This window comes from Athalia rosae, chromosome 4 (genome assembly GCF_917208135.1).
Source record: "Athalia rosae chromosome 4, iyAthRosa1.1, whole genome shotgun sequence".
Lineage (NCBI taxonomy): Eukaryota > Metazoa > Arthropoda > Insecta > Hymenoptera > Athaliidae > Athalia > Athalia rosae.
Genome location: NC_064029.1, coordinates 16,893,591 through 16,913,932, shown reverse-complemented (window position 1 = coordinate 16,913,932; position 20,342 = coordinate 16,893,591). Strand labels below are relative to the sequence as shown.

Sequence of the window (20,342 nt, the reverse complement as noted above, 5' to 3'; positions counted from 1 at the left end):
GCTGAATTTCATGCCTGAAACACGGGTGATTTTAGATAGTTTAAAAAATAATCAATTTTTCTCCTACCCATGCTAATTATAATAATGATAACAATTATTGATTAAGTGTACACTCATTACCGTAGTAAGTATCGATAAAATTTCACAAAAAATCAATGAGCCCGCAACGGGATCATGATTTTGTCAAGGATAACGTAGTCGAAAATTTTTTGTTGAACGATGACGAGGAGATGAGGAAAAATAAGACAAAGTTGATCGGACAGTCTTCAACGTATTGTGCGTCGGTAAACTAATCGTATACGATATTATTAATTGTTTAAAAAAAAATTATAATAGAATGTTATAAAAAAATTTTATTACATAAATTGCAGCATCTGAAGCCAAAATGTACGTTTAATACAGAAACTTGTATTTCTTTATTGTATTATACACGCATCGTAACGAATGTGCACATCGATATTGTGAGTGCGAATTGTAGATATGCAGGTATGCAAATGTACCGATATTAAAATACTTTTATAAAAACTATCACATCCAATTAATTTTCATTTCATCTTCCACGTACCGAATCGTTTTCTTCTACCGCCGTAAAATATGGGTTTGCTCAAAATTTTACCAGAGAGAAAAAAGAAAAAACAAAAAATCCATTCCACTCATTGGAAATTCGTCACGCGGTACAAGCTAATCGCGTACATATTTATTTGAACCAGTTTGAACTTAAAATGCACGTGACGAAGCGTGTTACGTTCCGCAGGTAGTTTGAAAGTTTTTACCTTACAGTCCGCAGCTTTCTTCGTTTCACGTTTCGTATCTTAGAAGGAATGAAAAAAAAAAAAAAAAACACGTGCCTCGCACGGCCGTTTCGCGTCTTTTCTAAATTATGCGTGATTGACAAATGTGTTGTGCAAGGCGCGAATGAGTTGCTGGTATTTCGTTAAAAAGAAAAACCTGTCCCACGTCCTGAGTGACGATTGTTAACGCGGATTCGTGTAAAGTCGATTGCGAGAAAAAGAGAAAAAAAAAAAACAGAAATAGAATTAGAGAATAAGGATTTTGCGTCCGAAGTGGTGAAATCGTGGACCTCGATTTGCTATTGTTTCGTAGAGACGCGGACGACTAATAGCTACGGGTGTTGAGACCGAAGCTGAAACGATTTTGATAAATCATTTATCGCGATCAAACGACACGTGCGATTTTCAGTGAGGTATCCGCAGAATGGAAGAATAAAGGAAACGTGAATTAATTTTCTCCCGTTGATTCCAGAGCTCCGGAATTCCTCCTATTTACTGCCGCGTTAAACCTCAGGCGACGAGTAAATACGGGTACGATTGCGCGAACGGTTTCGCAAATATTTATTTTAGGATCAAACACGATCCTAGGATAATTTTTTGTCTTCCGCAAGAGGAGAAGAAAAGAAAAAAAAAAAAAAAAAAAGGAAAACTAGTACAAACGGGCATAAACGCTAACAGGTAACACCGATACATATTGTTATCAATTGGCGATATCGCGAGCGGGGATTTCTCGTCGGTTTGAAGGACGCGAGATATGAATTTGCTTCAATTTTATTTCAAACTTCAGCAAAAGTCAGCTGGCTAATTGCGCGCACTCCTAGGAAATAAAGCGTACCGACGATTTCAGCTGCCCTCCGCAAAGCGCGACGCTAAAATTCGAAAACTCGTCGAAAGAGAGAAAAAGCGAACACCGGCGAGAAATTTTCATTTCGTGTTTTTTTTTTTTTTTATATAGCCAAGTCGTTATGGTCACGGTAATCGTCGGTGATCCGGTAGTAAAACCCAGCGCAGATAGGATCATGATTTTTTCGATAACGACCGCTAACGCCTCCGAGCGTGTCGATTTGGGTACGGCTGAAAATTTCGAGTAACAGACAGAAAAAAAAGGAGCGAAAAATGAAAATGAAAATAAAAAGTAGAAAAAAAAAAAAAAAAGAAAGAACACCACCGAATATAATTATGCACGATCCGGATACGATCGGTCGTTCGATCGTATCCCGGAAGTCAATCGGACGGCGGGGTATCGTCCGACCGTTCGATTTTCTACGGCCGATCAGCAGCGGCCGAGAACCATGGCGAGGAGGGCCATTCTCACGTAGACGCCGCACTCGGCCTGCCGGAAATAGGCAGCCCTCGGGTCGGTGTCGAGGTCCGGACTGATTTCGAAGACACGTGGCAGGGGATGCATCACCACCATCTTCCTCTTGGCCCTGGTCATCATTTGGGGCGTGACGACGAAGTGTCCGCAGGCCTGAGGAAATCGTTTCGGAGATACTCATCGCCACGATAGGTGAGGCCGGAAACGAGCGTGACGACGCGTCACGACGGGGATTACCTCGAACGGCGATAAAATTATCGACATTCGTTGACTCACCTGCAAGTATTCTTCCTGGGAAGGGAATCTCTCGCGTTGTATACGGGTCATGTAGAGGACGTCCGTGTCGGGTAGAACGCTTTCGAGACTCGGAACGTTCTCCTGAGGTATACCGCGGGAGTTGACGTACTCCACGATGTGATCGGGCATCTCGAGACCTACCGGACTCACGTATCTCAGCTGTACGTTGTAGAGAGTCAGCAATCTGGAGGTTGCGATCGGGAAAAAAGGGATGCGATTAAAATCGGGGGAGAATTTCATCGAATCTCGGCAAAGATCGTTAGGAATAAAATTCTTAGACACAGGACGAACCTCGCCAACGAGTGAACGGTCCTCCCATGTTTCAGATCGCCAACCATGGTGATGGTCAAGCCGTTGACCGTACCGATTTCCTCGCGGATAGTGAAAACGTCCAGCAACGCTTGAGTCGGGTGTTCGCCGACGCCATCGCCGGCGTTCAACAACGGTTTTCTGCAGTGATTAGCTGCGCGCTGTACGAAAATTCCGGGGGGGACAGAAAAAAAAAAACAAACAAGGTTGCCTTTGAAGTGACGGATCGACAGAGAGAATAAATTTTCGGCGCTTCGTTATCTCGAAAGAGCAAAGATCGGACGTCGGTTTCGGACGGAGTTAAAACTTGAAACTTGCCGAAGATCGGATCAGTACGTAGAATTGTTGAAGGAGTTTGTTCGTAAACACTGTTATCGGATGGGTTATCGATCAACTTTTTAACAACATAACGTCCCCCGAGTCGTAAAACGATTAACGAACGATGAATGGAAAATTTGATTAGGGACCCGACGGATTTAAAACACACAAAACGACGGCACGTCGATTATTAACTCACCGCCACCGCTCCCGGTTCCGGATGTCGGAGGACCACCACGTCCGCGTAACCGGCCATCACCGCGACGGAATCTGAAAAAAGAATTTTTCCAAGTATCGTTCTCAATACCCCCCGGAGAAAAGCTTTGCAAAATTTTCGCTTCGCCGGAATTCGCTCGGATCGAACTTGTCGTCGTTGAAATTCCTGCCTAATACACGATTCCGTATTTTCGTTTCGACTCTCGGTAATGTATTGGCGCAGCTGATTGTGAGTAAGAAGTCAAAGTCCGTGGAAGATAATGCTGTACAGATAGACTAGACATACCCGACCGAATACCAAAACGTTGACTAAGAAGAATGGGCGGACAAAAAAAAAAAATACTTCACTTTCTTCAAACATGCGTAATGAAATCACTCGCGAGGAACATGTGAACACGCTCTTTATCGCTGGAGCGCACGAGTTTCCCTCTTATCGAAACGATCGAATTGTTTTTTTTGTTTTTAATATTTTCTACTTTTTTTTTTTTTTTTTATCATTGTCACAAACCTTCGAGAGTCTCTCCTTTTTTAACCGAAGACGTCGTACCGTCCATGTAAATCACACGACCGCCCAAACGTTGCATGGCTGCCGAAAAACTGCAACTCGTTCGGGTGCTCGCTTCGTAAAAAATGGAGGCCATGATTTTCCCCTGATGCCAAAGAAAAGGGCAAAAAAAAAAAACGAAGAAGGTGAGGATTACAACTTCGCTCGGAAAAAAATAATGCGACAACTCACCCTCAAAATGTGATCCAGAGGTCGATCTTTCTGGACGTATACCCTGAATGTTTGCGCGAGGTTGAAAATGTCGTTCAGTTGTTCCTTGGAGAACATATAGGCGGTGAGGATATCGTGTCCGACGAGTCCGTGATGAGGATTCAAATGGGGATGAGGATTCACGGTCTGAACGAACAAATTCGGATTACTGTCGCTCTTGTTTCGGATCAAATTGCCGAACGGAATCGGCGATGCGCTTCGTTGTCCAGCGTGAATTTTCAACACGTGATCCTTAGCCTCGGAGTCCGAAGCGAAGTGGACGTTCCCCTTGTGCGTCGCCGGCTGTAGCAGATTCCCGTGCGTTTCTGGCGACGAAACGAGAGAACAAAAATGAGGAAAAAAAGCTCGAGGACCGAACGAGACGATCCGACGGACGGGGCTGTTCTCACCCGCTTGATCGATGTGCTCCCAGAGCTCGTGATGGGCGACGACACGCTCCTGACGTTCTTGTCCCGGGGAGAGGAGTCCCTCCAGAGCGGATTCGGGACGACTGCCGGACCCGTCGACGGCGGCGGTGCCGTGGATCGTTGGGAGTACGTGTTTCGATTTTGCCTGTGCCTCCCTTATGTCCTGACCGAATCCCGGATTCACCAATACCTGCCCTTCGACGTAGGCAACTTCGCCCCTGAGAACCACCCTATGAATGGAACCGCGGATCTTCGTGCCGGCGAACGGTGTCCATTTCGATTTGGTGAACGGCATAGCTTCCGGTATCACCCATTCCTCGTCCATGTCGACCTCCACGTAGGTGTTCGGCTGCTCCGGTATGTTGAATATCCGTTTCGGATTCCGGTGAAATTTGTCGATGAGATCCTGAATCGGCGGGAGACGTTAATAACGCGACGAGGGGAAAAAGAAACGCGCCGCGAATCGATCGCCTTCCGGTCGACCGGTTTACTTTCGTCGCCGTGGCTACTCACCTCCATCGTCATTCTTCCCTCGTTGACGGCGTTCAGCAACAGCGGCAGGATCGTTTCGAGCCCCGGATAACCCGGCGGTGGATTTTCGCCGGATTTTTCCTCCACCGTGTGAGGCGCTGAAGAAAAACAAGGTGATCGCGGGTAACGCTTGCCGATCAATATTCGATAAAAATTACCAACCGTGATCCGTGGCGAAACAGTCTATGATGTTGAGATTGTCCCAAAGGGCTTGCTGGTCTTCCTTCGAACAGAGCACAGGTCTGACCTGTCCTCTTCCGTGACCCACCCTGTCGAGGTCGTCTTGGGAGAGGAACAGATGGTGGGGACAGACTTCGCAGGTGACCGGTAGCCCCTGGTGAATCGAGATTCGAGAATCGGTAATCCCGTTGACGACGACGACGATGAAATTTATATCTGAGATCGATTTCGAGCGAACTTTACCTTAGCCTTGGCAGCGCCGATTATTTGTATCTCCTCCTTCCTGGCTACGTGACAAACGTGTATCGGTCGGTTGTAAAGTGTTGCTAAAAGTAATACGGCCGCGGTAGTTTGACCTTCGGCGTGTACGCACAAGGGATATTTTTTCGGCCAGTTGCTGAAGTGCTGTAGGAAAAAAAAAAAATATAAATCATTTCATTCAACCGAGAGAGAGAGAGAGAAATAACAAAAATAAAACACATCTCGAACGATTACGTGCGAATAACAAGCGAGCTTTGGGATCAACAAATCTTGATCTAACGATCTGGAAAACTATCCGCGATAAACTGTCGTAATTCGGCATACCGATCTAGACGTTGATTTTCCTCTATAGAAGATTAACGATGTCGTCGGTGAGGAAAGATATTTGCGATCGAACGTGGAAACGAACCTTTATCCAGACTGTGAGATCGGTGAGTTTCAGGCTGGTGTAAGTTTCGTTAAGGTACATTTTGAGGCCGGCAGCCATCGGCGCCAATTCGTGAACTGTGCCGAAATTGTCGGAAGAAGCTCCCATGAAAAGGGCGTAGTCGCAACGCGCTCCGGAGCTAGCCCTCTGAAGAAACGGAGAAGAGGGGAAGAAAAAAAACATTTTTTAGACAAGTCGATTCTACGGATGTTTTTTTTTTTTTTTTTTACGAAGGATGACGTCGAATCGGATTCACCTCCTTGGCCACGGCGAACGTCTGGTGATCGACGACCGAGGGATTCGTGTTCGGCATGGCGAATATCATCGTGATTCCTCCCGCCAATGCTGCCGCGGTGCAAGAGGCGAAATCTTCTTTGTGAGTAGCGCCGGGATCGCGAACGTGAACGTGGACGTCGATGAAGCCGGGAAGCTTGACCATCGAACGGGATGTCATGCAATCCGTGTGAGTTTTCATCAGCGGAGCTCGACCGCGGAGCATTTTTATCGCCTGAATGCAAAAAATGGTATTCATACAATTCGTTTCCTTATTTCATCTTCCGCCAAGGCTGGTGGATTTTTTTTGTTTTCTCTTCTTCTTCTTCTTCTTCTCATTGTTTACCTCGACAAGAAGTTTCGCGCATTTGACGTCCGTTACCAGAGGGACGGAATAATCCACGGCCAATCTTCTCGTCCTGTAGCCGTGGGTCATGAAATTGGATACCCTGCGGGCGCCGCCGTTCCTCATGGGCAGATTGATCACGAGATCGAAATGTTTCTTAGACAAGAAATCCGCCAAGTGACGGAGTTCGCTCGGACTCGAATCCTCGTTTACGTCTATGTCCTCGAAGGTCCATTCCACCGGTTCCACCTGTGCGGGTAAAATGTTCAGTCGTTCGTACCTGGGACGTAGTGAGGTGATAAAAAAAAAAAAAAACGAGGCACACATGCGCCCGTCCAGCTCACAGATTAGATAAACGATCTATTTACCTCGAACTTTGTCAAGTTCAGTTTCGATAAGTTACGTAATTTTGAATCGTCCCTTAACGATTCTTAACGATATGATTGAAAATTTATGCAATCTCCGGTGCCCGTCGGTTGCACTTGTAACGTCGATTCGATCGAGATTTCGGTTCTCGGAAGCCGAGATCGGGGGATGACAATGATTTTCGATAGGCCGATGTTAATCGATCAGCGAAAAGATCGCTCTCCCGATGGATTTGACCATTCGAAAGATTAAGTAACGCGTACGTGAACGTGGTGATCATCGTTCGTTTTACGGTTCTGCGAATTTTTATAACTTTATTATCGAGCCCGATAAAATAGTCCAATTAAAAATCATCCATTACCAGATCTTGATAAGAGAGCGAGATATGCATTTATCGGGGATTGATAGGTAGCGAATGCTTCGACTCTGTACGCTGACAGTGACCACAAAAGTCGTCGGTACATCATGCCCGATGACGGTGACGAACGAATCCTGCGCTGAATATCGTCCGATGTTTTTTTCAAACGCAGCGCGAGTTTTATCGATTCAGACTCCGACGGGGATAAAATTCATACAGTGCAAATGAGACTAATAAAATACGCTTGCCTTAACATGGGTACGGGTAATTCAAAGGTCAGAAATCGTGGCGGTAAAAAGAAAACGGAAAAAGAACAGGTTCCAACGAAAGTGAACGACGTCAATGCACGCGACAATATCACGACGGATTTCGGTGCGGCCTACGATCCGGAATTGTCCCGCATGCGTCGCAGCTTGGAAAAGGATCAGCAAGGATTTATTCTCAACAATCTGATGCTATGCGTGCAATTTTTCGAAAACTACGACCAGTGAGTGATCAAAATCGTCGACTAATACTTTCGCGGTATTTCGACGAGTCGAAGAAGAAGAAAAATATAATATCGCTATCGATGTGCATGTCATCCGGAAGATACCTCGTTAATCTATGAACCTATTCGATAGGGAAGTTTGAAGATTAAAAAATTTGACGAATAAATCGTTTCGCGGTTAGATTTTCGTTACTACGTTGTAACGTAGACGATCGATTCGGTGTAGAAAATCACGTGCGTACCTATTCGAGTTTATCTTTGTTAACGTGATAACAATAACGAAAATGTTAATCGGAGTATGATAATTAACTAAGTGGTATTCGCCGTAATGTAAAAATTTCCAAATCGAGAACTAGCTACGATAGGATTATTGGGACAGTGGGAAGTTCCCTCTTCTGATAGATCGAAGGCCTTGGTAAAGAGCGTTGCAAAAACGTGTCTCACCGTGCGTTCCTCGAATGGGAAAACAGTAATATCTGATCGAACCGCGATTAAAACAATCTAATCAATGATCGTAGGCAAGGGTCCGAATCCCACCGAGTATGACGTCATCCGATTCAACTATCGTAGCATTCCTTCGTGCGAACTACGGCCAAAAATATCGTAAACCTATCGACGGCCACGTCGTCCGATGATCGGGGACTTCGATCAATTTTCAAAACCGCCGCCGCGATGCGTAATAATAATTTTTCATTTTCTTCGACAGAGAAATTCTGGATATCAGGGCGAGGCCGGTGTCTCGAGAGGAGAGCGATCTGAACACCATTCTGTCGCAGAGTCAGAAACACGTATTGCTACCGGACGTACTTCAGGAACAGGTGGCACGTCACGTTAAATTCACGTCGGCCAGACAGACCGAAAAGTTAACGGTCGAACCCCTCCAACCCGTGAGAATGTTTATCGTCCTCGACAACGTTGACGTTAACGAAATTGCCGAGGGACCGGAATACACTCTACTCACCGACGTTATAGTCTACAACATGTGCCTAGAATCTAGCCGCAATCAGGGTAAGACATCGAACTACCGAGTTAACGCGCCCTCGCCTCCCAGTATCCCCCAGGGGCGCCGGCGAGTCACATTTCAAAAAATTTTTCACCAATTTTTTCCAGGCTTCGTGAAGCTCAGATCGCTCGAAGTCACGCCGGCGATGAAAGGTCAGGCGAACGAAAGTTCGGACTCGGATCTTTCCTCGATAGCCGAGGACGACGACGAGATTTACAACGGCGAGGACATGTTCGAGCCGAGGGACAATCCGGGCTTGAGGTTCCTATCGAAGGTCGAGAAGCACGCGAACTCCATGGGAAAGCCGATTATCACGAAATCGCTGACCGATCTGAGACACCGCGACGGCGCTAACGAGGAAATCAACCGAGTTCAGTCCCAAACGAATTTGACGCTTCAGGGACAATCCGCGGAGGAATCCCCGTACGGCGGAACGTCGGAGCGAAGACTCAGCGGTCGAATAAAACCACCCTCGAACGCCGTGCTGCGGGCGCAGCTCGGACAGCACAAAAAATTGAACGAATTGAAGAGCAGACACCAGAATACGCAGCAGCAAATTCAGCAGAGTCAGCGGAGCGCGGAAGCTAGTCCGGCGAGCAGCGTGAGGAGCTCCGGGTACAGGTCGGGATCGTCCGGCAACAATTACGTGATCGACAGCGATTCCGATTACGGATACGCGACGATCACCAGTTTCAACACACCCAAGCCGTTGGTCAGACCGGCGAACATACCCGCCTCGTCGTCGGAGATACCGGCGACGTGTTTCAAGAAGATCGTTTACACCAGAGACGGCAAAGTGTACAGTGAGAAGGCCGAGAGGATCCAACTGCAGAACAGACAGCAGAGGAGGATAAGGAAGGCTCTGCAGAGGCAGAACGAGGACAGGTTGTACCTGAGGAGTGACAAGTTCATGCACTACTTCCAGGACCTGTTCGCCAACCGTTTGGCGGGTCCTCTGAGGTTCGAGACGGAGGACGTCGACGAGGCCACCAGACAAGGGGCGATCATTTACTGCGACACGGTGGATTTTTTGGAGAAGAATCGCACCCTCATCGTTCCTTACGAAATCGTACCCAGCATACCGGCCGCGTGGCCCGAATGCGGCGACGAATGGCTCCACAGGGTCAGACCTGAGATCCTCGACCCCGCGAGCAGCGTGATCTACGTATGGCCGACGTCCAAGATGATACAGAAGGTGAAGAAGTTCGGGTGCCACATTATACCGGAAGGATATATGCCGAAGAGACAGACGAATCCTAATCACGCGCTGGAGTGGCAGTTGACCTTTCCGGCCGTGGAAAGGTACCTGGAAACCTGTCTGAGTCACGCGCAGGTTCGAGTCTATCTCCTGGCGCTTATGCTGCACAAAACTTTCATAAGGCCAGTCGATACTACCTTCGGACTCACCACGTCCCACATTCGGACGCAATTGTTCTGGCTGCTGGAGCAAAATTATTCGCCGTCAATGTGGCCGGAGAACCGTGCCGGTGACAGCCTGAGGAGATTGCTGAAGAAACTGTACGCCAGTGTTTCCCAAACGCAGCCGTGTCTCCCCGATTATTTTCTGAGCAAGAAAAATCTATTCGCCAATATTCCGAAACAGTATTTGCTGCTGACCCAAAAACAGTTGAACCGAATAATCGACAATCCCGTTATGTACGTACTGACGTCCATGGAGAATATCAGATACAAGCCCGAATTTTTTCCCGTTTTGGATTACAAAAAGTTATTCAAAATACTGACGGTGGAGAGCAACGATTTGATGGGAGTGATAAATCCGGCGTTGACGAGGGTCGACAGACCCCTCGCCACTCAACCCCAAGTCGAAGAGATGGAAATATTCGACGAAAGATTCGACAGGGTCGGAGGCTTTTGGGTAAAAGTCAAAACGAAGGAAGACCCGCTCTACGAACGAGTACAAAAAAGTATTCAACACAAAAACGTGCTGAACAGATCCAACAAGGGTACCCAGCAATTGGTCGTCGAAATATCGGTGAGTGATGAATGCTTTTTTTTTCTTCCTTCGCTAATCCCGAGTAACTTTGTTTAACTCTTTTGATTCAATTTTTTTTTTTTTTGCTTTCAGCAACGATGCGGCGAGTTGCAGGGCCTGAGGCTCGTAGCATTCCTCGACATGTTCGTCAAGCATTTCATACAGATGGCGGAACGTTGTTACCACTACGGTTCGACGAAGCAGAAGGACGTTTACCTCAACCAGGCGGAACGTCTGACGATGATATTGTACGAACAGGCGAACGGCAAGGAGGACGCCAAACGTTACTTGGACGAGATCGGCGCCCTGAGGCAAAAATTGTCGCGACCAAAGCCCCAGAGAAACGCCCCCGAAATACCGAGGCGCAACGATCAGCCGATAATCAGCGTACCGATGAACCAACACTTCGCCGATGGATCTGAAGCACCCGGGGTCGGCCTATTCGTACCTTACATCGGGGAGACCAAGGAGTACGACATCTATTACGCTCCGACGCAGAGGCGACCGACGGTCAATTTCCAAAATCAGACAACAGAACTGGAACACGACGGCACCGTGACGATCGGCGAGGTCAACGACGTCACCCTGAAAAGTCCCGGACCCAACACCCCCCGAGGAAAGGGACAGGCCCGGATCGTCAGCTTGGTCGAGGAAACTGAAGACAATTCGTTTTTGACCGATTCTACCTACATCTGAAACGGCGTATCGGAACACCGTAGGCTTCGCTGACGCGGAGTCGGACGGTGGAGGTTTTTTTTTTTCCAACCGATTATCGGCGGCGTCGAAAAATAGGCATCGAATCGTTCTCCGATGGGAGAACGAAACGTTTTTTAAAATCGTCTGTGATTAAGCGCGTGGTGAATGCAGTATTTACCGTAGAAATTATCTGTTGATTTGATAAGCTAGTTTTTAGGTAAGTTAAGAAAGAATTATTTAACGTCAAAAAGAAACGGTGATTTAGATTAATTGATTGAGTGAGTGAGCGGTACAAATAGAGAGAGAGCGAGAGAGAGAGAGAGAGAGTGGATTCTATTGTACAATTAAATCGTGTCTTCCCGCCAAGATCGTTATTTATATTTTTAATTTCGGCGTGCTTGAATGAAACGGAAACGAGAATAAAGAGAAATAGAAAAAAAAATAATTTTGAAAAACTCACATCGACCCCGTGCTCGGTGTAAAAATCGGCCGTTCCCATGCTGGCGTACAGCTTGTACCCCATTTTGTGGAGACTCGTGATGGCTGGTAGCAGTTCCGTTTTATGCTGAAATCGAATGATTGCACGTTAACGCAACGTGTAACCGACTCCCTCGCAATCGTTAATTTGAAATCTGATTAGAAACTTACTTTGAAACTTCCTATCGATAAAAGAATTCCTTTTTGGGGGATGTGGAAGCCGGTGCTCATCATTCCCTTCAGGTAAGCCTCGTACCGGTTGTCTCCGAAACAGGCGACCTCACCCGTCGAGGCCATTTCAACCCCCAGAGTGACGTCGGCTCCTGGGTAAAATTAAAAGTGAACTATAAACTGAGACGTGGTCGGGAACCCCGTCGAGCGCGCTCTGGATAATTCTTCGAAACCGAATCGCTTACCCGCCAATCTGGAGAACGAAAACTGGGGGACTTTGACCCCGACTTTGCCGCACCCAGCGAGAACGTCCACGGGATCTACGGTCTCGCCGACGATCAGACGCGTCGCCATGGCCACGAAATCGTGATCCAGAGTTTTCGAGACGAACGGAAACGATCGCGAAACTCGCACGTTGCACTCGATCACCTTGAGCTCGTTGTCCTGCGGAGAGGGGGTAACCGATCGTGAAAAGGACGCGAGAGAAAAATTTCAGAGGCTTCCGACGATTACCTTGGCTATCAGCTGCATGTTGAAGGGCCCGGTGACCTCCAGCGAGGCCGCTATGGCCTTCGATATCCCCCTGATCTTCGCCAAAGTCTGAGGGTTTATGTCCTGCGGCGGAGTGACCAGAGTAGCGTCTCCCGAATGTACACCGGCGTTCTCCACGTGCTCGGAAACGGCCATGCACAATATCACCCCGTCGTAGGCCACCGCGTCGACGTCGATCTCCTTTGCCTCGAGGATGAACTTCGATATCACCACCGGGTGTTCCTTGCTCACGTTGCTCGCGTTTTTCAGGTAAGTTTCGAGGTCGTGATTCGAATGGGCGACGTTCATTGCGGCCCCGCTGAGGACGTAGGAAGGACGCACGAGGCAGGGGTAGCCGACCTGTTCGCAGAATTCGATGGCCGACTGCAGATTCGTCAACTCCTTCCATCTCGGCTGGGATATGCCGATTCTGTCGAGCATGCGAGAGAATTTGAATCGGTTTTCGGCACCGTCGACGGACTCGGGTGACGTTCCCAGGATCCTCGCCTGCTGTCTGTGAAGATCCATGGCGATGTTGTTAGGCAGTTGACCCCCCATGGAAAGAATCACACCCTCGGGATTCTCGAGATCGTAGATGTCCATCACCACTTCGAACGATATCTCCTCGAAGTAGAGGCGATCGCACATGTCGTAATCGGTACTGACCGTTTCCGGATTGTAATTCACCATTATCGTCTTTCGATTCAAACGGCGTAATTCCCTCAGACATCCGACCGCGCACCAGTCGAATTCGACGGAACTTCCGATCCGGTACACCCCGGAACCTGAAATTTTTTCCCATTTCATTCGAAGACAATGTAACGTCCCAGTTCCTCGGCGGGGACGTCGTCGTTAATTCGTACCTACCTATGACCATCGTGTAACCCCCGGGGAATTGAAGGTCGTGCTTGTTGCCGTTGTAGGTCAAATACAAGTAATTTGTAGTAGCCGGCCATTCGGCGGCCACCGTGTCGATTTGTTTGACGTACGGCCCTATGTTGCTCTCCTGTCTCTGTTTGCGGACCGCCAGTTCCGTGCTCTTCACCGCTGTCGCGATTTGCTTGTCGGAGAATCCGATTTGCTTGGCGCGCAGGAGAACGTCGTGCGACAATTTGGTGGGATCGAGGTCTTCCAACAGGGTGTAGTAGCTGGTTATATTTCTCATTTTTTCCAAAAACCATCTGTCGATTTTCGTGAGTTCGTAAAGTCGGTCGATCGAGTAACCGGCTTTAAGAGCGGCCGCGAGTACGAACATCCTTTTGTCGGTAGGTCGCTCGAGGTCCTCGTCGTCAATGGGTTTGACGTAGGGATCGAAACCGTTCACGTTTTCGTCCACCATTCGGAGAGCCTTCTGGAAAGCCTCCTCGAATTTCCTGCCGATCGCCATTGCCTCGCCCACGCTCTTCATCGAACTCCCGATCTTGAAAAAGAAAACCGAAAACTCACGTCAACCTAATCGGCGATTCCTGGAAGAGGGGAGGGAATAAAAGTCCGTGACTTACCTTGGTGCTGACTCTTTGGAACTTGCTGAGATCCCATCTGGGTATTTTGACGACGCAGTAGTCGAGACTGGGCTCGAAACAGGCGGTGGTTTTTCCGGTTACGGAATTTTTTATGTCCGGTAGGGGGATGCCGAGGGCGAGTTTCGCCGCAACGTAGGCGAGGGGGTATCCGGTGGCTTTGCTCGCCAGTGCGGAACTCCGGGACAATCTCGCGTTCACTTCTATGATGTAGTATTCTTCCGATATGGGATTCAGAGCGTACTGTATATTGCACTCTCCGACAACCCCGAAGTGTCTGATCACGTTGATCGCCGTTGTTCTCAGCATGTTGTACTCCCTGTTGTTCAGTGTTTGACTCGGTGCGACGACGATCGATTCGCCCGTGTGAATACCGAGTGGATCGACGTTCTCCATGTTGCAAACGGTTATGCAATTGTCGAAGCAATCCCTGACCACCTCGTACTCCACCTCCTTCCAACCCTTCAACGACTTGTCTATTATCAGTTGATTGGAATGGGCGAGTGCCTGTTGTGCCAGGATTTTCAACTCGTCCTTGTTGTTGGCGAAACCGGAACCGAGACCGCCGAGCGAAAAAGCGGCTCGCGCCATCACCGGGTAGCCCAATATTTGCGCAGCCTCCAATGCCTGTGTGGAAAAATGAGGTAACACGGTGCGGATGAGCTGGTTATTTTTTCTAAAAATTTTACCTCTTGGATGTCGTACACCGCGGCACTGGGTGCCACCTTTTCGCCGATCTCGTTCACCCGCTCGGCGAAGAGTTTCCGATCCTCGGTTTCTATGATCGAACGAATCGGGGTGCCTAGGATCTCTATGTTGTAGCGTTCGAAGACCCCTGCCCTCTGGAGTTCCACTCCGCAGTTGAGGGCCGTCTGACCCCCGAAGGTCAGTAGAACTCCGTCGGGTCTCTCCGCCTTGATGACCTGCTCGACGTATTCGGGAATAATGGGTAGGAAGTAGACCTTGTCGGCCATACCCTTGGACGTCTGTACGGTAGCTATGTTCGGATTGATCAAGAGGGTTTGGATTTTCTCTTCCTGTAGAGCCTTGATCGCCTGCGAACCCGAATAATCGAATTCCCCGGCCTGACCTATGCTCAAACCCCCGGATCCCAGGATCAGGACCTTCCTGGGCCTCTGGATTCCCGTCGACGGACAGGAATTGTATCTCAAACGCTCGGTGAGTCTCTCCTTGACGGTCATACCGTTCGGTGAATTATTCACCGTGTCCAAGAACACGTCGAACAAACATTCGAGGTCCTGAGGACCGGCGGTGTGTTCCGGATGAAATTGCACCGAGAAATAGGGCAAGTACTCGTGAACTATACCTTCGTTGGTCTGGTCGTTGGCATTCGTGAAAAGCGCTTCCCAATGGGGTGGTAAATTTGTGGCGTCGATCGCGTAACCGTGATTCTGTGACGTCATGTAACACCTACCGGTTCCGTGATGAGTCGCCGGTTGATTGTGACCGCGATTTCCGTATCTGTTCGAAACAAAAAAATGGATAATTGTGAGCTTCGATCGATTCGAGCTTTGCGCGAAAGTCACGCCGCTCCACTCACTTCATTTTGTAACTTTTGGCCCCGGCGGCTACCGACAGTAATTGATGTCCCAGACATATTCCGAATATCGGTTTTCCACCCTTAGCCAAAACCTTGCGAATGTTGTCCACCGTCTTCTCACAAACCACGGGATCTCCGGGACCGTTGCTGACGAAGAGACCGTCGAAGTCCACATCGTCCAGGGGATGATCCCAAGGTACCACGTCGACGCGAGCACCCCTGTTCACGAAGCATCTTATCTGGTTGTATTTCAAGCCGCAGTCAACGGCGCAGATTCTCGGCTGTCCCGTGGGATTGTACGTCACGGGTTTCTGGTGTGAATCGAACATGAAATTTAGTATCTAGACAACTTGAGACGTTCCACATTTTTTTTTTTTTTTTGCTCTCATCGTTCTCACTTTAATCGACACCTCGGCGACGAGGTTTCTCTCGTTGGGATCCGACAGAGCTGGAAGCGGCTCCTCGGGATCCGGAGTCGAACCGCTTATCACGATTCTTCCGAGAATGCTGCCCTTCTCCCTGATTATCTTCGTAAGGGCCCGGGTGTCCACCCCGCAAATACCGGGAACATTTTGCTCCTCCATCCATGCGGACAAGGTCCTCGTTTGCCGCCAATGACTCGGGGTCTCGCAAAGTTCCCCAACTACCAAACCGGCGGCCCATATTCGGTGGGATTCGAACCAGCTTATCGAAGAAAAAAAAACAGAAACAGAAAACAATGAATCGAATACCGTTGAATTTGAATTTGAATATTGGCTGACGGAAAAATAATTCGGGGGGCCTCTGGCAATTTTTGGAAACTCACTAAGGCAGACCGTGCGGATCTTTCTGATCGTCCGGGAGCCCGTAATTCCCGATCAATGGATAGGTGAGCACCAAAATCTGGGCGTGATACGAAGGATCCGTCAACGATTCGGGGTAACCGACCATACCCGTCTGAAAAACTGCGGAAATAAGAAGAAATTTAGGTAGCAAAATTTCATTTTTTGTACCACCTGAAATCAATCGTACAACATTCGAAGAGTGTGGAAAAAAATAGGCCGTCACAGACGTCGAGTACTAAAAAACAAACAAAAAAAAAGCATACGACAGATACGGCACACTGGTGATCGATAACATCATTATATTTCGAATAGTGGGGCGATAACTAATCAGTTTACATTCGTTTATTATCCGAAGCCGCAGCTCGCAGCTCGATTACAGCGAGAATATAAGACGTTCTTAGATTCCACGAGGGCTTTTTCTGTTTTTTTTTCAAATTTCCTCGTTCGATTCGCCGTCGAACGGATCGGACGTTCGATTTTTCCGGTTGTGGAACCGGTTCGAAGCCGATCTTTCGAACGAATCGTCCGAGAAAATTGATGAAAAAGAACGCAAACAGAAGCGATCGGCGATCGGAGATAATTTATTACTCCCAATCATGGGAAGATCGACGAATCGTCGACACGCCACGTGCTGGAGAAGCACGTTGCCTATCCGTATACCCAACACTTCGACCTTGCCAACGACCACGTGTTAAGCCCGAAGTTATCAGCTACGCGCGGCGGCGGCGGCGGCGACGGCGACAGTCGCGATGTACGCATACGTACGTTACTCGGTGTTGACCGCATGTCGAGTGTAGCTGATAAACGTAATTCGTTAGAAACGATGGGGACTACGACGTATCGTCGACGGACCATTTCACGTATATATTCCAAAGGAACTAACCGACTTCTCCGTCGACGGGAACCGCGGCACCGAATCCTCGGCCACGCAACACGGTCCCATCCTCGAGGAGGATATAACTTCCTCTCAACGTAGGTTTTATCGCGTCGGGACACATGGTTTACCCCTGATATCGAACAAGCGCAAAGCAATTGAACGCTACTCTGCGCACTCAATTCCCTCTTAACTGAGGGACGACTATGACTATACTAAATATTCGCCGCGCCGGCTCTCGGCATGGTCTGGATGAGGATGAAATCCAGGGGCGGGAGGGGCAGGGATCCGGTCGGCATTGGCGTCGACGCCTCTCTTCGGGTGTACGTGATTTACCATTACCTTGGGAATTCTCGGTTCCTCCGTGCAGCACGGTTGGAACTCGATACGTTCGAACTCGGCGGCGGCATCATAGCGGCGGGATGTTTGGCCGAATTTCATTCCACGAGTCGGCTCGCGTTACGATCGTCAATAGCACCGTTGCGCCGATCGGTTGAGACGTATGATGCACGACGTACTCGGTGACCCTGACCTCCGATGACCCACTCGTACGAGGGCTCATGGGGGCCTAGAAACTAGTTCGAGGAACCCGAGCGCGATCCGATGTCCGCCAATATTCGGTTGACCGGTCTACTTATCGCGATATCCGAAGGTTTGGGGGGATTTTTCGATCGGGCCAGGGCTGATTTCGCACGGAAAAACGACGAGGGTGTATTTTTTCACTTTTATCATCCGCGTTCTCGTATAGAACTTACCATGCGCGGATGAGATCCGCCGTTTTATCCGATGGTAGGTTTCCACTTGGCCGTTAAAAACTGCGAGATCGTTAATTGAATGAATTTTATCAATTTCTGACCTAACAGCGATCAGAGTTCATCGGTACGCAATCTTGGAGTCCGCGGATCGCATGCTTGGAAGTGAGGAGGAAAAAAAACTCGACCGTTTTTGATTCTGATTTTCAAGAAATGTACGAAGTTAAATTTTATCTCGATTCTTTTTTTTCTCGGTCAGCCGGCAACGGAGTCACAATTTCTGACTCCCTGGAATTGGATGAAATTTTCAACGTGGCGAAATAAATTTCGTGAACAATTTTTCCGTCCCTAAATATCGGTGCCTACTCCTCTATGGTCGGCTTGCACGGATTTACGGTTCGAAAAATTGTTTGTTCGGACGCGAAAATTTGACCAGGTATGTCCATACCTGCTTCTGTACCGCTATTCGGTTGTTGGAAAATACCGAGTACTTAAGTGAGACTCGAGGACTGCCAGCTGCCCGGTAAAATTTCCAATTTACAAATTTAAGGAGAATTTTTTTCGTTGGAGAATTTACAAATAATATTCAATGGACAAATTTTCGATCTTCATGCGGCTAGGTGGTGGTGGGTCCAGTCGGAGGCCTTCGGATTTTTCAAGAACAAAACTCGATCCGCTATCAGTCGGCCTTTTGCGTAGTAAAATTCCATCGACGAGGGAAACAATTTATAGCCAGCGCTGAAACGGGATACATCAAAAACAAATAATCGTAGGTCAGTACCGTTTCGCGAATCATTGGCAATGAAAATTGATCCACTACTCACGTGTGCTCGGGCATCGGTGGAGCGACTCCTTCGCTTTTGATTTTCTCCAACATTCGATCGTGTGAAGCTTTCAGTTCGTTCCAATCGACCGGTGAACTTTGCTCGCAAATGTGATCTCGAATTTTGTACGAAATATCGGATTTTTCGTAGATATCCTCGTACTCTTCTCTTCCGAGTTTGGTAACGGTACCTTCTATTCGCACCTGTTGGACAAAAGTCGAGATTTCGAACGTCCGCTTCTGCGAAATTAATCAACGATGATTCTTGAACGATTATTTTACCTGTCGCGAGACCGTTTCACCGTTTTCCCTTCTGTAAGCCCAATGAAAACACATCGCTGCCGATGGAACTTCGCTCTGCGTTACGATGAAACTTATTAAACACCCCGTTACGTTGCGTCGAATTAATGTAAAGAATACGGTCATAATTTTACCAAATCTTGGGATTTAGGGCTGCGTCCGTTGGTCGTCGTTACGAAACCGTCGTCGTCTAATCTGCCGAGAAGTAGATGGCGAGCGCTGACTTTCCCGCAGCTGATTGTGCCGATAAAACGATGAGAAAAGTCATCCCTTTCTTTGCTTAAAATTCAAAAAGTAACATTCATCATTTACCCGGATGCGGTCGCCAGACAAAAAGCTCTCGGCATGGGGGTAGAAAATGAACGCGCCTCTTCCAGCCAGTTTTTAAAAAGTACGATGGGGTCGTCGTTCGTGACCTCTATATGGGTCAGACCCGAAACCACCTCCTGTAGCAGAAATAAGAATCGAAAATAATTTGAATTTCATTTTTCGAACGTCGTGCCGAACAATCTACAGCCAATAAGCGAGCGTTGCAAGAGTGGCATCGATAATCTTGCGGCCGTTACTGCCGACTCTCAATAGAAACCGGATAAAGCTGCACTTGTTTCGACTTGGACGGATAGAAAATCTATTTTTAAAAATTTATTTTTTTCAGATACTCAATCGTCTCGATAACTTTACCATTGCTCGTGAGTCCCTGAAGAAATTCCGGAGCCTCGAATCGCAGCCTGTATTTTCTATGACTCTGGTTCTTAGGACGACGCGAGACTTTCGTAAAAAATTGATGACGTGCATGGGCGTTATGCGCGTCGCGAAGCACGCAGGTTCTCTCTTTATACCTCGTATATATTTCTTACCACTAAACTACAGTCGACGCGAGTTCGATAAGCACTGACGACGTTGAGCTTCTTGCTTAGAAATGAACGAATTCTGCTTCACCGTCTAGCGCCGCATGAATATTATCGAACAACCGGCTGGTTGGGGTTGATAAGAGCCGGTTTCCATCTTCGTTTATCGAATTTTCCAAAATCTCCACGATGTTTATTAATAACGGTGGTAGCGAAACTTTTGTAAAAACTTCAAACTTCGCTGCAAAAATCGTAATCGGTTTATCGCCTGCTTTAAACTTTTCGAATTCAGCGTCGTTACGGCGCCAA

The 20,342-nt window shown here is 48.0% G+C and overlaps 3 protein-coding genes across 4 annotated transcripts; 1 reads left to right on the top strand and 2 right to left on the bottom strand.

The window, feature by feature from the left end:
- Positions 1 to 335: 335 nt before the first annotated feature.
- LOC105693755 (CAD protein) lies at positions 336 to 17,509 on the bottom strand. 2 transcript variants are annotated; one of them, XM_012413881.3, is made up of 24 exons: positions 17,320 to 17,509; positions 16,418 to 16,556; positions 16,011 to 16,296; positions 15,613 to 15,923; positions 14,741 to 15,533; positions 14,034 to 14,678; positions 13,399 to 13,951; positions 12,514 to 13,316; positions 12,246 to 12,444; positions 12,001 to 12,152; positions 11,813 to 11,917; positions 6,450 to 6,698; positions 6,087 to 6,338; positions 5,813 to 5,977; positions 5,386 to 5,547; positions 5,125 to 5,296; positions 4,945 to 5,060; positions 4,414 to 4,837; positions 3,986 to 4,329; positions 3,758 to 3,899; positions 3,233 to 3,303; positions 2,698 to 2,876; positions 2,386 to 2,590; positions 336 to 2,262 (listed from the first exon to the last, which is right to left on the bottom strand). In XM_012413881.3, the coding sequence occupies exons 1-24, from the start codon at positions 17,432 to 17,434 to the stop codon at positions 2,065 to 2,067; spliced, it is 6,780 nt and encodes a 2,259-aa protein (XP_012269304.2). In that variant the 5' UTR covers positions 17,435 to 17,509; the 3' UTR covers positions 336 to 2,064. The 2 variants fall into 2 exon arrangements, with proteins under 2 accessions (XP_012269304.2, XP_025603094.2); XM_025747309.2 differs by having other exon boundaries at positions 3,986 to 4,837.
- Positions 7,233 to 11,794, top strand: LOC105693756. The gene is made up of 4 exons (XM_012413882.3): positions 7,233 to 7,660; positions 8,367 to 8,668; positions 8,771 to 10,656; positions 10,750 to 11,794. Exons 1-4 carry the CDS (start codon positions 7,398 to 7,400, stop codon positions 11,350 to 11,352), a joined length of 3,054 nt encoding a protein of 1,017 aa, XP_012269305.2. The 5' UTR covers positions 7,233 to 7,397; the 3' UTR covers positions 11,353 to 11,794.
- A 750-nt stretch (positions 17,510 to 18,259) lies between the features above and the next one.
- On the bottom strand, positions 18,260 to 20,095 carry LOC105693770 (pyridoxine/pyridoxamine 5'-phosphate oxidase). The gene is made up of 6 exons (XM_012413897.3): positions 19,867 to 20,095; positions 19,498 to 19,631; positions 19,320 to 19,419; positions 19,168 to 19,242; positions 18,887 to 19,089; positions 18,260 to 18,800 (listed from the first exon to the last, which is right to left on the bottom strand). Exons 1-6 carry the CDS (start codon positions 19,978 to 19,980, stop codon positions 18,671 to 18,673), a joined length of 756 nt encoding a protein of 251 aa, XP_012269320.2. The 5' UTR covers positions 19,981 to 20,095; the 3' UTR covers positions 18,260 to 18,670.
- Between the last annotated feature and the right edge of the window lie 247 nt (positions 20,096 to 20,342).

What these genes read in the sequence shown, in the direction of transcription:
- LOC105693755 (XM_025747309.2), bottom strand. Translation starts at nt 17,434, where the DNA reads ATGTGTCCCGACGCGATAAAACCTACGTTGAGAGGAAGTTATATCCTC. An exon ending in CTCTGGATCACATTTTGAGG is followed by an intron (nt 3,900 to 3,985) that starts GTGAGTTGTCGC and finishes CTTTGGCATCAG; the next exon opens with GGGAAAATCATGGCCTCCAT. An exon ending in CGGAACCGGGAGCGGTGGCG is followed by an intron (nt 2,877 to 3,232) that starts GTGAGTTAATAA and finishes ATTTTCGTACAG; the next exon opens with CGCGCAGCTAATCACTGCAG.
- LOC105693756 (XM_012413882.3), top strand. Translation starts at nt 7,398, where the DNA reads ATGAGACTAATAAAATACGCTTGCCTTAACATGGGTACGGGTAATTCA. An exon ending in TTTTTCGAAAACTACGACCA is followed by an intron (nt 7,661 to 8,366) that starts GTGAGTGATCAA and finishes TTTCTTCGACAG; the next exon opens with AGAAATTCTGGATATCAGGG. An exon ending in AATTGGTCGTCGAAATATCG is followed by an intron (nt 10,657 to 10,749) that starts GTGAGTGATGAA and finishes TTTTGCTTTCAG; the next exon opens with CAACGATGCGGCGAGTTGCA.
- LOC105693770 (XM_012413897.3), bottom strand. Translation starts at nt 19,980, where the DNA reads ATGCACGTCATCAATTTTTTACGAAAGTCTCGCGTCGTCCTAAGAACC. An exon ending in TGTCTGGCGACCGCATCCGG is followed by an intron (nt 19,420 to 19,497) that starts GTAAATGATGAA and finishes CGGCACAATCAG; the next exon opens with CTGCGGGAAAGTCAGCGCTC. An exon ending in GCCCTAAATCCCAAGATTTG is followed by an intron (nt 19,243 to 19,319) that starts GTAAAATTATGA and finishes ATCGTAACGCAG; the next exon opens with AGCGAAGTTCCATCGGCAGC.